Source organism: Diplotaxodon limnothrissa, linkage group LG7 (assembly GCF_057381915.1).
Source record: "Diplotaxodon limnothrissa isolate DT_005_m linkage group LG7, D_limnothrissa_male_GT1.1, whole genome shotgun sequence".
Lineage (NCBI taxonomy): Eukaryota > Metazoa > Chordata > Actinopteri > Cichliformes > Cichlidae > Diplotaxodon > Diplotaxodon limnothrissa.
Window position 1 is genome coordinate 15,124,847 of NC_140602.1, and position 17,715 is coordinate 15,142,561.

The 17,715-nt window shown below is 38.7% G+C and overlaps 1 protein-coding gene across 1 annotated transcript; it reads left to right on the plus strand.

The window, feature by feature from the left end:
* Positions 1 to 1,599: 1,599 nt before the first annotated feature.
* On the plus strand, positions 1,600 to 9,652 carry saal1 (serum amyloid A-like 1). The gene is made up of 13 exons (XM_085359298.1): positions 1,600 to 1,680; positions 3,615 to 3,814; positions 3,961 to 4,062; positions 4,685 to 4,768; positions 4,884 to 4,963; positions 5,251 to 5,310; positions 5,391 to 5,506; positions 5,673 to 5,838; positions 6,003 to 6,085; positions 6,200 to 6,385; positions 8,353 to 8,510; positions 8,619 to 8,711; positions 9,377 to 9,652. The coding sequence occupies exons 1-13, from the start codon at positions 1,677 to 1,679 to the stop codon at positions 9,452 to 9,454; spliced, it is 1,410 nt and encodes a 469-aa protein (XP_085215424.1). The 5' UTR covers positions 1,600 to 1,676; the 3' UTR covers positions 9,455 to 9,652.
* Positions 9,653 to 17,715: the final 8,063 nt, after the last annotated feature.

Genomic DNA, 17,715 nt, shown 5'->3' on the forward strand with positions numbered 1-17,715 from the left:
ACCTTCTACCAAATTCTACCAAACATCTGGCTTTTGGGCCCAGCTTACCAAATAATTGTATGGGATAAAAGATCAGTAACTTGGTGAGAGAAAAACTAAAGATGGGCAGCTTCAGAGATGCCCAAAGAATGATTATGATGATTTATGTTCACTATTAAATTTCTACTGTCCAAAAATCACAGATGTCCTGTGATGTATTTTGTTTCTTCTTAACAACAAATTTCAAGAAATGTGCATTTTTACAAACTGCTTTAAATTTACAAATTTGCCTACATGCAAAAGTCAAAGAGTTTTTGAGCATTGTGCGTCACAAGTACAAGTATAAGCAGTTGTATAGTCATCAATTACTGAAGCTGGTGCAGTCATTCCTCTGGTGAGCAGGGATGTAACCAAGCTATCTGTGATTAGATGTATCTACAGATAAACACATGTTTAATCAAATGTTATTTTGCACGCAAAGCTCTTCTTAGTGCAAACAGGGCTTTGAACCACTCCCAAGTGAGGACAGCTGCATGATGAGAAGTCTTTTGCTATTCCTGTCTATGAGTATACATTGTGTTGATTCAGGGAGGACAGTACATGCATCAAATTATTCCAAGACAATTTTGATTAGAGGTGGGTCCCTGATTACATAATACTATTTAACATTAGATACTTGTTTCAACACTGCTTAAACCAATAAAATAAAGTCCTTAAGCAACTTAAGCATGCTCTTAAGATATGAATCAAATTTTGTAATATATTTGAGATTATAAAGATAAATTTATAGATTAAAACATTTTTTAATCTATAAATTATACATTTGTATTGCTTATATAGTTTGGTGTACTATGGAAAAAAATAAAAAATATAGTATTAAAAACATTTTTTTTAAGTTTCCATTGTAATGCATGTGGAGCATCATGATATTCTGAACCTTTCTTTGAGGAAACTTTCTCTGACTGGACTTAAATTTTAATAGAATTTCCCTGGTTTATGTATTCTAATATTATTTGGAGATTTTACATCAAATCAGCATTAAATTAATAAGCAGCCTTGGTTAATACAACAGAAACTTGTTTTATGTTTTCAGCAAGTAAATTGATATTCCAATAACCTAGATACTACTGTGTACAGTGAGTTCAAGCCCTCATGTTTGCAGAAACATTCTGATAAATGATCAGAATTTTAATATTTCTGACTGTCTGGGTCAAAATTGAATCGAATGAAATCAGTGAGATCAGTGAAATCAGTGAAACCCAGCCCTTTATGTAACTTCATGGACAGAGAAGCTGTTTAGCGGAAGGTGCCTTACAGAAGGAGAAAGAGACATGCTACAAGCCTCTCTGTGCGTTTTGTTTGTTTGTTTGTTTGTTTGTTTTTTGCTGTAAGTGCAACAGTTTTCAGAATCAACTTATAATTTTTAAAATATGACACTATCTTGCAGATTCAATCCACTACCAGCTTCGCTTCTCTCACATGTGGACACGTAGTTCCGTCTGCGCACTGCAGATGGCGTTATTTATTTGCGGGTGGCAGGAAGCTTGGTCCTGGTTTCACGCATGCGCAGATACCCACTAGTACTAAATGGAGGCTGTTTGAAACAACCGAGCGGCTTGCTGTGGTGGAAAAGTTAAAAGCATCCGATGATATTGCCTTTAATTGCCTGCTAATAACGGTAGTCAAGAGCGGTCAGTATGGGTGAGTTAAAAAGTGTGCGTCTGCCTGCGAAAGTTAGATAGAAATCCACCATTAATAACTAATTATAGCTGTTAGCTTAACCAATGAACGTGAAATGGACAACATTTAGTATTTATAAGCACCACCTTTACCTTTTACTGGGTGTGCCTTTGTTGTTTCTTGATATTTAGCGTTTCAATATTTAGCATGACACTGAAATGATACAACAAGATTTACTGTAATCTGTTTAAGCTTTGTGTGGTGAACTATAAACTGTATTCAAACCCTGCCACGGTACATTTAACGTTACGTTAACGACAAAGTGCCAGGAGGGCTGGCTGCCTTTTCCTTGTCCGGATAAATGCCTGTAAAATTAAGGTATGCCGTCATTCTAATGCTCCGAGCATGTCAAGCGCAGTGGCTGTCGCGTATATGGCACACTTTAAAATGCGATTCATTGCAAACGTCTAATGTAAAAGGCAAACGTAAACTAAAGCACGACTATAACGAAAAGGAAAGGTAAAGTAAACAAGTGAAATAAAAACCTAACAAACTTAAAAGAGTAAATAAGAAAAACCTTGACTGTGGACTTTGGGGGGGAGGAATCTATGAGGCTTGACAACAGTCAAGCAGGCTATAACAGAGAAATCCCAGCCACTTTGGGTTTTTAGGTGTGGTTTGGGAGCTGAATATGAGGACATATGTGGAGATAATCGATCTCTAATCTATCATGCAGCTGATCCTTAAAGGGCTCTCAAAAATTATTAAAATATATTGGTTACCAAATTCTTGAGCCATCCTGGCCATATTTTGCTTCCAAGGAGAAAGGGTTTAGTCCAGTCTTTGTACCTGACTATTTTCTGAGAAATATTTTTCCTTGTTTGTTTCTTTGTTTGTTAAGCCACTTAACACGTGACCTATCAATCACCCAAACAACAACAAAAAAAAAAAAAGATAACTGACTCAAAATCCAGCAATGGCCTGAAACAGACCTGAGAGATGCGGCTATTACAACTTACATCTATAAATATATTGTTTCATGCATTGTTCAAAACACTAGACTTAAGGAGCACGACGCCCAGCCGAAAACACTTCAAACAAGTTGAGTTGTTGCTTTCACATTATGAGTGTTGGGCCGAAGTTTTGGAGGAAATCTGCAATGTAGCATGCTGCACTGCAATGACAAGCCGAACAACGCATCTCTGTATGAGCTTAATGGCACACTTGATTCGAGACTGGACACTCTGTAGTCAATATTTGCAGACAAGCTAGTTTTCTAACAATCATACAGGAGCAGTAATGATAGCTGAGGAAGCTCTTGCGTGACTGGGGTCAGCTAATGTGTGTCACAACGGGATAATGCCATGTAAGGCCCATATTTAATTCATTTTTAATTATTTAATTTAAATGTAAAAATATAAATAGTAGTTTCGATGTGGTGATAATATAAACTATTCCCTCATTTTTACGGAAAATGCACTATATTGTTATATCCATTGCTAATGATTTGTAACAGGATTTTTAACATTTTGTTTGTGTCACACAGTCTTATTGACAATCAAAAATGACTGGAATTGGATTAACGTGTGTACAGGGAATTATAGTATTTTATATAAGAGGTAATACAAGCAGGGATAATTATTTGTACGTTTTTTGTAGTTGGTAAATGCAAGGAAGTAGCTATTAAAACTCCAAGCTTTTTAACTACAGTTGTACATATGTGGATAGAGGTTCAAGTGCTTTTGTTAGGGTATTAACAGAAGTAAGGGGTAAAATGACTTAGATTTTGCTGCCACTTATTGATGTTAAATTTTTCAATCTGAAGAGATCTGCATAATCACTGAGCCTTTACATCAAGTGCTACGGAGAAGTTTGTAGAAATCAGAAACACCAAAATATTGGCTGATAATCTCCTTCATCATTTCTGTAATGCGTTCCTTGGTTTATTTCCTCAGATGGTGGCGCTGACGGTGCTGGGCAAGTGGAGAAAGAGAGCTCATCCCCTCCAGCTGAAACACAGTCTCCTATCATGGACCGTAACCCATCACCACCCCCAGACGCAGCAGATGGAGCGGAGGACGAAGATGTGGATGCCATTGGAGACACTGTTTACAGCAAGCACTGGCTTTTTAGCACCCTGACTCATCTCATCCATGTAGGCTGGCTGCTGATGTAAACTGAAGTGATAAATATTGCACGTTTCATTCAGCACTTAAGTCATGCATCGGTTTGCTGGTTTGGTAGGTGAAAGTGTGCAGTGTTACAGCAGCATTTGCTAATGTCTGTAAAATTGTCTTGCAGATGGTCACAGAGCATTCAGAAGAGCGCTGTGAAGGTCCAATGCAGCTATCTGATGATGAGGAGGAAGACTTGTGCAGAGTGTGGGATATGGCAATGGATAAGGTAGACTTTCTCTTCTGTGTTCCAAAGACCACACACTGTTTGTTTTCCTTGTTAAAGGAGAATAGTTTCATTTGAACAAGTGGCATCGAGGTAAGTATACTGCCCAGAACAGAGAAATCAATTACTCGTTAAAGAAAAATTGAAAAATAACAATAGAATTTGCATTTCTGCAGGTAAACTTTCCAAATACCAAATGATGTTAAAGCTTAAAATATTGCTCTGTCACACATGATGCATACAGCTTGTGTCCTGTTTAATGGCGATCGTGGCTCAAGAGTTGGCAGTTCGCCTTGTAATCGGAAGGTTGCCGGTTCGAGCCCCGGCTCCAACAGTCTCGGTCGTTGTGTCCTTGGGCAAGACAATTCACCTGTTGCCTATTTTTTTACTGCAAGTAGTTTTGTCAACAAACTCAAGTTGGTTTTATCACACCTTGTTTTGGTATGAGTTATTACAACAGAGTTTATAATAGCTATCTTTTTTGCATTTAAATAATTTAATTACAAAGCAGTGCAAATAAAGCTGGTTTCTACCTGCCTGGCTTTCACATGGTCTGCAGTTAAAAGTGATTAATTAAATGTTTATATATTTACTAACTGACTATTTATTTACCACCTGTTTGTAGGATGTGGCTGGTTTTCTGCAGGAATTTAAAGCTGCAGATATTCTTCTAGGAGTGATTTCCAAATCACGTTGTCCACGACTTACAGTGAGTGAAATCCTTTTTTTACGCATACTTTCTCTACCAGAATAAATCCTGTACAATTAATTTATTTTCTACCGGTAATACATTTCTGATACAGTGCTTTCTTTTTTTCCTCTAGGAAATTAGTGTGGGAATCCTTGGGAATATTTCGTGTTTTCCTGAAACTTGTATGACTTTGAGCCAAAATGAGGACTTGGGGTGGGTAAAAAAAAAAGTTCTTTGATAGATGTTGTGCATCAGGGGTGGGGAACTCCAGGCCTCAAGGGCCAGTGTCCTTCAAGTTTTAGGTGTGTCTTTTATCCAACACAGCGGATTCAAATGTTTAAATTATCTCCTCAACAAGTTCTCCAGATGTCTGGTAATGACCTAATGGTTTGTTGACCCAGGGTGATATCCAAAACCTGCAGGACACTGGCCCTTGAGGCCCAGAGCTCCCCACCCCTGTTGTACATAAATGGGTTTCAATCTACTCTTTGTGTCCACAGGTCTGTGGTGCTGCTGCTTCTGGGAGATACCGATCCTCCAACACTGCTGGAAACAAGCAGGTGCGATTTGCATTTTATGTAGACGTGTGAAATAGAGAAACGGAACGAGAAATATTCATATTTCCTCATGATGTTTGCAGATTGCTGCTGACCTGTCTTTCTCAGAAAGATGTCTGTTCACTGTGGCTTCAGCGAATACGACAGCACACATCTGTGCGCTCCAATCTCTGTTTCATCATGTGCAGCTCCACCAATAGTATTTATTTTTATTCTGTTTAATTCCAGTTTTAGTCCATTTCTCCAGTAATAACCTGGTTACTTGTATTGTTTGACACTGCAAGTCCCTGTGACGCTTATAATTATTGTTGACATGAGTGTGTTGTAAACTTACCATTATAAGTATATACTGAATGTGTTTACAGCGGATCTGCTTGAGAAGGTGGGAGAACTAGTTGACAAATTGTTTGACCTTGATGAAGAGTTAATGAAGAGTTGGATCACAGCTCAGCCTGATGAGGAGCAGGGGGATGATGGTGAAAGCCATCTGGAGATGACCTCATGTCTTCTTGAAGCAGCCAAGCAGCTCAGGTGGGAATCTGAATCTGTTTTATGAAGTATTTGTATTACTGTTTTTGATGACGCATATCATTTAACCAGGCTCTTACTGCAGAGTTAAACTAAATACAATGTACTTGTGAAATTAAAGGTGAGGTTGATTGTCAAGAATCCACAGTATTAAATTGTTTTCACAGATCAGAGAGTCCGAATAGCCTAGAGGTTTACCTTCATATCCTCCAGTTACTTACAACTATAGATGAGGGGATTCAGGTTTTTGGTGAGACATTTCAGTACTAAAAGGTCTTTATTGAAATCTTGTTCTTAAACCATTATCAGATAACAATAGAGAAGCGGTTGCCTTTTAAAATTAGACTTTGTGTATTTCTTCTAGCTGCTTCTGATGGACCGGGGAAATCTGTGTGGGAGTTTGTCTGTGACGTCGTGTGTGAGGACCTCTGCCAACCAAATGATCTTCCAGTTGTACTGCATGAACAGAAAAGCATTCTGGTCCAAGCACTTGCTGTGCTGCAGGCTCTTTATAAATGTCACGATGAGTGGTGCAGCAAAAGTGACAGAAGTAAGTTTTCATAAAGCTACACTGATGTTTAGCTGCACAGAGAATGTTGCCGATAATAATAAGTCCTCTTGATAGCCATACAGGAAGTGAAGAAAGCAGATTTTGTGGTCACCCCATTGTTTGAATAATTAGTTTAAATGAATGTTGCTGTATATCACGGTATGATTTTCAGTGCCATCCTAAAATTAGACTTGTCTGTCTGTTAAGCTGTTGTCATATTGAAGCCTAAAACACCACCAGAGGTCACCAGTGTTCACAAACATTCAGCTGAGCTCATTAGGCTGTGAGCAGGGGTCCGTTCTTCGTACCTCGCTTAAAACATCCAAGACCAAATCATCGCGCTAACTCTGAGCTCGCTATTCCGGTTCTCCAAACACACCTGTTGTTGACGATTAGTATAGCTGGATGAAGTAATGTGAGATCACTGGGTGGCTTAACAGGGGCTACGCATCGATAGTAGAAACATTGATCGGCAACCCTTTGATTGGTCGGCGAAAATGTCGAAGGAGCGCGCTCGGTATTTTTCGGCAGCAGAGCAAGAACTCTTGAGTGAGGGATTTCAGGAGTTTCAGAGTTTAATTAAAATGCAAGGGAACACTGCAAAGGCTGCAAAAGCAAGGAGAGAGGGCTGGCAGAAAGTTGCTGACAAATTAAACTCGTAAGTAATTTAATAATAATAATAATAATATATTGGATTTATATAGCGCTTTTCAAGGCACCCAAAGCGCTTTACAATGCCACTATTCATTCACTCTCACATTCACACACTGGTGGAGGCAGCTACAGTTGTAGCCACAGCTGCCCTGGGGCAGACTGACAGAAGCCAGGCTGCCATATCGCGCCATCGGCCCCTCTGGCCAACACCAGCAGGCGGTAGGGTAAATTTATTATATTATATTACATTATATCCTCTTTCACATTAGAGCCACAACAGGACCCACTAGAACATGGGAACAAGTAAAAGTGAAATATAAGAATATTCTACAGAATTTGTAATAGTTATCACTTATATTGCTTTTAGTCTCTTGAAAAGAGACCCTGAAATAATCTGTTTGTTTGTTTATCACAGCAACCAAGAAAAGGGCAGAGCAAAAAAAGACAGGTGGTGGTCCTGCACCCCCTCGTCAACAAGTTGGTTAAGTAAATAATACCCTCACGGGAAAATCGATATCTCTCTATGAGCACACTGTCGCGCTGAGCTAAAGGATCCTGTCTGTCCCGCAATATACGCTGAATTCTGAGGACTCTCCTTATCAATCTTGCACCTTCCGCAATGGGTGGCTCGCGTATACGGACAGGACATGGCTCCGACAGACTTCCCAAATCCACCTTCGCTTTTATAGCCGTGGTCTCTCATCTTGATTACACGAAGTAATTTACTATTACTACTCTAAAATATGAATTACATCTGAAATAATCAAATACATGAAATAGAATGATTAATAGTACATTTCCCTTTTTTTAGGAAATGACCTGTATGTATCTGTATGAAATCAATAAAAGAATCAAGTACTGCATTATCTTTAGTTACATTGATAATATTTATTTATGGTAAAACAGTGGTAAAATGTCACTGTTGCTTTCGTATAAATGAAGCGGACATACCTGAGTGGCTGCGATCTAATCCTGTTTACATAAAGTAAGCCTGCTCCCGAGCAGGTTTACGCTTACGGATCTGTTGCTATGACAGCAAGTCCCGGATTAGCTTCGGAGAACCGAACGATCCAAGATCACGCGAAATCGTCAACAATCAAATCCAGCTAACTTACTTAGCGAGGTACGAAGAACGGACCCCAGGACTGCAAACAGTAAACAAAGATTAAACTGTGTGGAAGTGTTTGGGCTTTAGTCTCTTTGAAAAGGATGACCCATCTGTGCAGTTTCAGTTTTTTGGGTGATGAATGAATATACGGTAAACATTATTTTGTTTTTTTTAATTTGCTGCGTTTTTGGTTGAATACCTCTAGGTTTGCCTCTCATTGGGAGCATCTTGCGGGTATGCCAGTACCAAAATGAGTGCAAAGACGGCAGTGCAAACAAAGAAGATGAAAAAGATGAGCACCTCGAGACTGTTGCAGAGATCACAGCAGAGTTTTTGGCTGACCTCTTCATTCACATTCAAAAGGTAATATTTAGGGATTTATTTTGCTCACTTTTGTGGGCCAGATCATTTTAATCAGCAGCCAGTAAAAACCAAGGTTTAAATATGGATTTTTTTTACCCCCCATTTTAGGACACAGTTGCAGATTTGGTGAAGAAAGTTTACCTCACAGAGAAAACCTGCCTCGCAGCTGCTGCCACTTTACTTCCCAAGTTTAAGAATTCAGTAAGTGCTCCTTCTAAATGGTTAATTTACAATGAGACACGTACATGTGAATAGATACCGTTCAAAGGGGTTTAGGCCGTTTTAAGTTAACTGAGGTTTCATTTGCACAAACACAACCAACTGTTGTTTTGTCAGAAATAACAGGACAACTTGTCAAATATTTTAACACAGACTTATTGCTTTTACTTGAGAAGGATGAACTCATGTTACAGAGTTACAGTCAGATTTTTAAGACCTGGAGTCCTTGTAGGTATGTTACAGTGAGTCACAGTTCATCATGAAATCCTAAAACTTTCTGATTAAAATTCAAATTTATATTATTTTGAAAAGATTTATTGAGAAAAAAGATTTATTCATAGCAAAATGAACAATGACATTCTTCACTGGGTATAAAAAGCAAATGCTCAGAATTTCTAATACTTTAATACCTTTGGTGGGTTTTCAAGATAGAATACTACTATACTATTTAAAAAACATCACATAATACTTGTCCAGATGTAAACTGTAGGCAGAAATTGTTGACCTGTAATGCTATTAATACAGCAAAATACTTATTTTAGAGCTCGTGTCAGATCAGGATGTGTGATGGACTGCTGCCATACTCCCACAGCTCCTGTGGAAAATAAACATTATGTTTCCACCCTGCCCTTCCTCCTCTTGTGCAGTTTCAGCACCTGCAGACCGTGTTGTCAGAGGCTGATCCCCAGTTGGCAGATGTGATAAGGACACAGTGTCCCGTCTGAAGCACCCTGCAGATCAGTGTTCAGCACTCATTCAGACTCTCACCTCTGCTTTTTATAGCAGCCAGTATTTCCTCTCCAAAGATCCTGCTTCAAAACGAGCTATTTGCATTTCCACTGGAAGGACAACATCACGAATGGCAAACTGTCATGTATTTGAATATTGTAAGCTACTTTTAAGTTAAGTCTGGAAAATTAAAGTTTGGGTTTGTTTTTTTAAGCCTTTTTTAAGAATACTATTTTTGTATTTAATTACAGACAGTGTTTAATTAAAAGTAATTTGTCTTTAAGCCTTTTTTAGTGTTTTTTCATGTAGAAATTGCAAAAAAAGAGCTGAATAATCTGCAATGAGGAATTCAAGTCATTATTAATACTACGTTCTGATTCCAGACTCTTTAGGAATAAAGTATTTTTCTTAACATTCAGCTTCAGTCAACACAATTTAGAGCTTTTAAGACAGCCAACTGGCACTAAAATTTAATAATGTCAAACCACAATTTTAAGTGTTTTTTTATATAAGGTAGTAGTTATATATTTGGTTATAAGTAAATGAACTCACTTTGGTTATTTAAATGCTTCTGACTGTTTCTTTTTTCTTTCCTTGTGTCTGTCAGGAACATACACAGGAGAAAATATCTTCTCACAGGCTGAGAAAAGAAATTTCTAACCAAACATTAACAAACCTGTATGCTTACTTCTAAAATACTTCGAAATGCACTGTTAAATATTCTAAATGTATGTATATTTGATTAATTCTAGATTTTTATCTAATTAAATTAAAAAAATATAAATATTTATTTAAGATAAAACTGAGATAAGTGTATGGGCTCACCTTTTTAAGCATATGAGTAATGATGCTAATGCTGATGACAACATCAAGTGTTTACCAGAGGGTGACAGTCACTCTTGTAAGGACAATAAAATTAGATGAAAGGCTTGAGCCTGGCAACAATGAACTCATTTGGTTTCCAAATACCCCATTTCGCCCACTCATGGAGAAGAGCAAGAGAACCTGCGCATTTCCAGCAAAGCTCAGGAAGGCTCTGTGAATATAGCAGCTTTTTAATTAAAGCTTGGATTGATGTGAACGCTCTTTCTAATGGAAATCCCGAGTGTACGTGAGACAGATCGCCCTATGTGGGGGGAGAAAACACAGAACAAAACACGTGTTTGAGCGTCAGCTACACCCATGATCCACGTAGGTTGAGGTAACCAGTGTCTTGATCTAGACGTCATGACCTGTTTGTGCTGTAAATGGCTAGAGTGTAATCACGCTTGGCCTGTCAAGCTTGCTTGTAGCCAGTGACTTGCACTGTGCTCGCTACTCTGTCTCGGAGCCTCGCTTCCAGGCGTGTCATGTCACTGAGATCAGGGTGAAGCCCAGATGTTTCCTGCTGCCCTGCCAAACCTTATTGTCGGTCTGCCATTCTTCATGTAGAGTTGATATGATCCGACTCTGTGAACACAACACAGCAGGCTGTTCGCTGCGTGGATGGCGTATTATACACATCACTGGCACTGAGGCATGTCAGATCTGTCTGAGCCTGATGTTGGATGTCAGTGATTTCTTTGTTTTTTGCCCACAAATGTGTTGGTCTTTTAAATGACATAACATTTTCCCTCACACTGAATTTTGGATTAACCTTAAGGTCACGTCCTGTGAAAGGGCTTTTATAAAGCACTGACATAAAACACTGACATGGAAATGTTCTCTTTGAGAGACTGAGGAGTTAATAAAAGTCTCTTCTACACCAAGAAACAGTCATTAAACATTAAATTGAGGGACCGCATCAATGAAATTAGAAGACTATTTAAGATTAAAAGGAATTTGTCAAAATCAGCAGACGTTTAATTTTTATGATTTTGTGACTTGATCTTTCAATGTGCTTTAAGTGCATTTTCTAAAGCCAGGGTTATCATAATTGAGCTGTCACAAGTGTGCAGAATGGCCCCAACACTGTTCTAGCGGTTGTTGCTGGGGGTGGATGAGCGATAATGAAGGGATGAAGAATGCGTGTGCAGCGTCACGTCCCCATCCTTTGATTCCAAGGCCCGTCCTATTCAGATCCGCCTGGTTAAGGCGTGTTAATAAAGACGCGTGATGCAGTGGGTGCAATCAAAGCCCCCTTCAGTTCATTTCCTGAGTTCCCTGGCTTTCTATCTCTTGTCAACAGATTGACAATGAAAATGTTCCCCTCACGTTATCCCTGGATATCAAAGCCTCTGACCTTTGCTGCTCGCAAAAAAGTGATGTGGCTACGACGATATTTGCGTTTGCCTTAACCGCCTTTTGTGCTTCTTTAATAAAGTTATCAAGGAAGGATATTGTAATGATAAAATACACAGCGTGGGCGCTACTTAGCAGCTCAATTTCTTTTATAGAGAGGTGGAAAGGTTTTGAATCACCAAATAAATGAATTCAAATATAATGATATAATAATTATAAATTAAGAATGAATTAATCTGTGTTTCATATTTGTTAGACATCAGCCTATGAGAGTTATATTTGCTTGCCTTGATCTGGACGTCATCATTAGAGTGTAAAAGGCTTATATGAAGGCAAATGATTTCATAAAATAAATTAGTATCACATAAGTAAATTAATTAATATATTTTTGTTTTTTCAAGAAGTGCTGTGTTAAAAAACATCCTTTATATTTTTCCTTGAATTATGTTTTAAGCTGCTTGTATTGGTGAATCTGTTACATTTAGGGATGCAATACTGCCATTGCCATCACTTTAACTAATTGTGTTTTTTACATGATCTGATATGACACCAGAATAAACAGAACATGCGGAACATGTTCAGTGATGCTCTATCATTTTTTTGCATCACGTCCAACGCGTCTGTTTTGAATGCAGCAGGTGTTTATGGGTGCAGCTCTAGCCGGTTCTTGTGTACACTGACGCCTGTCACCAAGTGGCATATGTTGCTGTTTGTTCTGCATTGAAAGAAATGGAGCTAATTAAAGAGAAGCAGCCCTGTCACAGGAAGTGTACGCAAGCTGACCATTCATTGCTCTGATTAGTTAGTTGTTGAAACAGAGCTCAGGATTAGGTGAAAGACTGGAATTCTATTGATGAAGTGCTATTAGAAGACCTTGGATATTTGGAAATTCAAACACTGGTCTTATAATCAGCTGCTGGGAAGGGAGCACAGATATCCCATCCCACTGGTAACGTTCATCTTCCTACAATATGAAAAGAAACATTCGCTCAAATTATTTAATTTATACCCACTCGTGTATCTGAGCTTTCCTATGAAATGCAAGTCCTCACTATTGATATACCATTAAAAGAAATTTGGTGTGGCTGAGTTTGTTCAATAAAACACATTAAACGAATTCCAATAATGTCTTTATTAATAACTTTTATTATTTAGGAAGAATAATCAGTACTTTACTTGAACTGAAGCCTGTCAAATTACAAAATTGTATATCAAATAAAATACAAATTACTCGATTCATTAATAAATAAAGTTACTATAAAATCACACAATTAACTAATCAAATTACTGTGATATTAAATAAAGCCTTAATTGTAAGGGTAAATTGCCTTTCTTTTTTTCTAACTCTACAAAATCTGTACGTGTCCAGTGTGAATGGTTACATATGTATTTATAATTACATCGTATATAACAGCGGTCCCTAACCCCCGGGCCTCGGACCGGTACCGGTCCGTGAGTCGTTTGGTACCGGGCCGCGAGAGTTGAGGCTCATGTGTGAAATGTATGATTTTCAGGGTTTTTATCGGTTTTCGGTGTTATTTTGTTATCGTTTTGATCGTTAACTCGGTTTTCCTGGGTCTTTTCACGTGTGTTATGAATAAATCTTCTTTTTTCCAGTACCGGTACTAGTTTTTGTTGTATTTATCCACGACACATTAAAGGCCGGTCCGTGAAAATATTGTCGGGCATAAACCAGTCCGTGGCGCAAAAAAGGTTGGAGACCGCTGGTATATAACCAGTGTTGGGACTAACGCGTTATTAAGTAACGCGTTACAGTAACTACGTTATTATTGTGGTAACGAGCACGGTAACTAGTTATTATGCCAAAATCAGGAACGCGTTAGTCGTTACTGGGATTTAGATAGGGTCGTTACTCGTTACTTCGTGTGGTGGCTATCGCGGAGCTTCCACAGATTCAGTAACATTAGCAAGTGGTGGAGGCCAGCAGGTGGATGAAGGAAAAGGGACGCAGAAGGAAAAGAGACCCGAGGCGGCCGCCGGTCCAAGTGTGAACTGAACTTCAGGTAAGAAGTTATGACCTGCAGTCTCTCTGGGTCAGATATGAACCAAGTTTAGGTGGAGTTTATTTTCGTTATTCTGACTTTTTCCGTACTGCGTGCTAGCTAGCATGACGGAGTTTCTATACAGCTGGGTGGGTGCTATGAAGTTAATGATGTTGAACTTTATTTTGTTCATAAGTTATTAGAGTTGCCAACCGTCCCGCCTGGTATTCAGAGAAAATATTACGCGTTTCTTATTGAGGTGAAAAGGAACAGTTTGTCCCGTAATTCAGCTACAATGAAAAAGACACAAAGCTGGAGTTATTCTGTGTCTTTACTGCACAGCTGCCTCTTCTTCTCTCATCCTCTCCCCCCTCCCTCTCCCGTTTCTGCTTCAATCATGAAAACTGATCAATGATCAGCTGATCGGCTCTCTTGTTTGTTTGAACAGGTGATGGAGAAACAGGTTTACCTTTTAGGTGACATGAATGAGTTGAAGGGAAGTTATGAACTGTTTCTGGGAGACAAATAACCCCAGGATCCTTTTTTAGGTAGCTGACAGCTGGTAACTGTGCAGGGGCGGATCTAGCAAAGTGTTGCCAGGGGGGCATGTAGGGCATTAACGGGGAATTGGGGGGCACAAAGAAATACTTTTCTTTCTTATTCTCATTTAAAATGTCTAGCTTTTAAAAAAATAATTATCTGAATCTTACAACAAACTAGAGCTGGGCGATAGAACGATAACGATATGTATCGCGATATAACTTTTACTCGATAGAGAAATTAAGCTATCGCGATAGACCTCGCCGCTCTTGTCCTCTTAAAAAAAAAAAAAAAAAAAAAGGTCAGCCAATCCAAATTAACTAGCGCAGAGCCGAACCAATCACAGCCGCAGCGTCACGTCGCGTGACTTGTTACGTACCGCACAAGTGCCAAGCCGCACGTGTGTTTGTTTGGGAAGCAGCCAGCGCGTAATGGAGGAAATGAGTGCGCCGACTAGAAAAATCAACCGAGCGTGACCGAAGAGAAAACAGATGATGGTTCCAATGCCGGAGAGATTGTCGAACGGAAGAGCCATAGAAGTTCCGTAGTGTGAAGGTATTTCGGCTATTTCAAGTCTGACAAAAAACAGAGTAGCGTGCACTGTAAATTGTGCCGAAAGCAAGTCTGGAAATACAATAAACTGGTGCATGCGTCACACTGTGCGCCGCGTTATTGTTTCGGTGAAATGAATTTCTACAATACTGTTACTGTTAATTCTACTCTCTGCAGTGTTTAAATGCTTACATATACACACAGTTACTGTCCCTCCACACATACGACTCGGTTCTGCTTCTATGCCCCAGCTTTATTTACTTTTTCCCACCGAGGCTTCTAGACTTCTGATTGGCCAACATTTCTGCACGGTTAGGAATCTAGCGCCACCTGCTGCTTTGGCATGTTCATAGCAGCGTTTTCCTTCATTTCTGCCTTTATGTGTGGACGGGATTATTTTTTAAAACGAAAACGGAAAATCTCCGTTTTCAAAAATACCCGTGTACGTGTGGACGTAGCCTCAGTCTCTGACTGGAAGCGCTAATTCGTCATTCGGCTTTTGTCAGACTAAAGTAACTGTTAAAACTGTTTGAAAAGCTCAGCTATACAACAAGGAGAGATTGAGAATTTCCTTTTAGTTCTCAGTTTATTTGATATTGACAAAAGTTAGTCAGTTTTGTCTGTTCTTCTGTAAAACAAACTAAGATTTATTTTTAGAATTAATATTTTGTTTCTAAGTGGAATTGACAATTTAGTCTGTTTCGTTTGTTCTATTTTGAAACTTAAACGCTTTAGCGGCTGCCTTTTGTGTAGTTTGCAATATTTGCCTTTATTTATCTGAAAAAGTCTCATGTTCCTTAAGTACATCTACCCTGTTGAACTTATTATGGGAAATAAATATTTAAATAAAAACAAGCTGCTGATTATTTCACATTTTACTTGTGAGCAACGGCACATTTAAATCTTACAAATATAGTTATTTGGCTTATATCGTGATAGATATCGTTATCGCCTGAAATGAAAAAAACATATCGTGATATGAAAAAATCTCATATCGCCCAGCTCTACAACAAACGATTGATAGATTGATGCATATATACCATCAAAACAGTGTACATCACTGTCACAACAGTGTTTATTTTCATTCAAAGGCTTTATGATTTTTCCTAGTCAAAATGCCCGGGCCAATTTTCTGTCCCAGTCCAGCCCTGTATGTAGCTCATCTGCAGTCTGGTGTTACCTACATCTTCCTATTCAGAAGGCAGAATTTCCGAGTTCTGAGTACAATCAAAGCACCACGACTGCAGTTTTTGTGTTGGATGTAAAAGGCGCACATGACGCTGTGACGTAGGCTAGAATCATGGCAGCAGTCAATGACGGTCCAGGCGTGGGATTTCTCTCGTGGAAATATGCACATTATCTTTTCCTTTCTATTGGTAGGTGGCACAGTGCACTTGTGGCAAGTAAGCAAGCTAGAAGACTGGCAAAGTTATGGAAGAAACACATTAACAAGAGAATTCTGAGTAAAACCAGAGTTACTTTCCCTAGTAACTAGTTACTTTGAAAGTAACGAGTAACTTGAAGTAACTGAGTTACTTTTGAGAGAAGTAACTAGTAATGTAACTAAGTTACTATTTTAAAGTAACTTACCCAACACTGTATATAACACAGCACAGCATAGCAGGCAGTTGTAGTTAATCTTTATATCAGCATATAAATGCTAGCACATAATAGCACACCAAAATAGTTACATTCAGTCTGTATTTAAGCTCCTCGTTAGATCTTGATTAATCATGATCTTTTATGATAAATAAGTGTTTCTTATCTCCAAAAGTTGATTCTGTTCATCTGGACGTAGCGTTATGAGACAAAACGTTTCTCCCACAAAACGCTACATCCAGATGAACAGAATCAACTTTTGGAGATTTACTTTCCTGGATGATTGAGAATGCATCAAGAAGTGTTTCTTATCTTTCTTATTGCATCCCAAACAAACAGGCATGTTTGATCATGTTTTTTTCCAGCATTTACTTCTTTATTGTGTAGTTTTTGCTGTGCTGCGTATGTGTAGCTGTTGTTGGTGTATACTGATCATGTGAGTGCAAATGTAAACCTTGTATTTCTAAACTAGGGAAGGACTCAGTGCATCAAAAGGTGGCATCTGCCCTGCTGAAGTATCATTAAGCAAAACCTCCTGCACTGTGACCCCTGACCTCTCCTTGGAGAGTGCACCATGAATGCTCATTGTTATTGTAGTGAGTTAGTGTTGTTCTTTTTCCAAACACTCTGTGAGATATAGTAAGTTCTAATACACATAATGCGCGTGTTAGCCATAGCCATGGGTGAGATTAGCCAGAGAGATCTCTTGCAGCTTGATGCTCAGACACTGTGAATAAATCCCTCTGATTAAAGGGAACAGAACTGGGACAGACTGGCTACCATGCAGCTTTAACGCGCTCAGTCACGTCTGTCACAAACCACAGGAATAAGAGTGTGTACAGTGACTTATGTGCTGCGTTTTCCTTTGAAACTTAAAAAACAACTGTGCTTGCACAATGAGCCTAGCAGGCCTATTAGAGAATCCCATGGCTGGTTTCTTCTAAAGTAGGTTATGTTTCTGTAATCGGATGTGTTAATGTGTTGAGTAGTCTCATTATCTTACTCTAGAAGAGCATGAAAAGCCTCATCAAAAGCTGGAAGAAATCTGTTTTGAGTCTAAGAGTATTTGAGTTCAAGAAAAAAAAGAGTATAAGTAGATGTATTTCTGTAACTATACCAAAAATTGCACATTTAACTTGAAACTTTAGAAGGTTTGTGTGATGAGTGTGTTCACAAAAGAGGTTTTGCATAATTTTCATGATATAATTTCCAATAATATAATTATTATACTTCAGCTGGACAACAGGGTTTCAGATTGATGTTTATTATTAGCTATATTGTTGCACTGTAGCATTTCATCTTAATTATCAAGAGACTACTGTTCACATAAGAGAGGTGAGTCA

What these genes read in the sequence shown, in the direction of transcription:
- saal1 (XM_085359298.1), top strand. An exon ending in GTGCAGCAAAAGTGACAGAA is followed by an intron (nt 6,386 to 8,352) that starts GTAAGTTTTCAT and finishes GAATACCTCTAG; the next exon opens with GTTTGCCTCTCATTGGGAGC. An exon ending in TTCCCAAGTTTAAGAATTCA is followed by an intron (nt 8,712 to 9,376) that starts GTAAGTGCTCCT and finishes CCTCTTGTGCAG; the next exon opens with TTTCAGCACCTGCAGACCGT.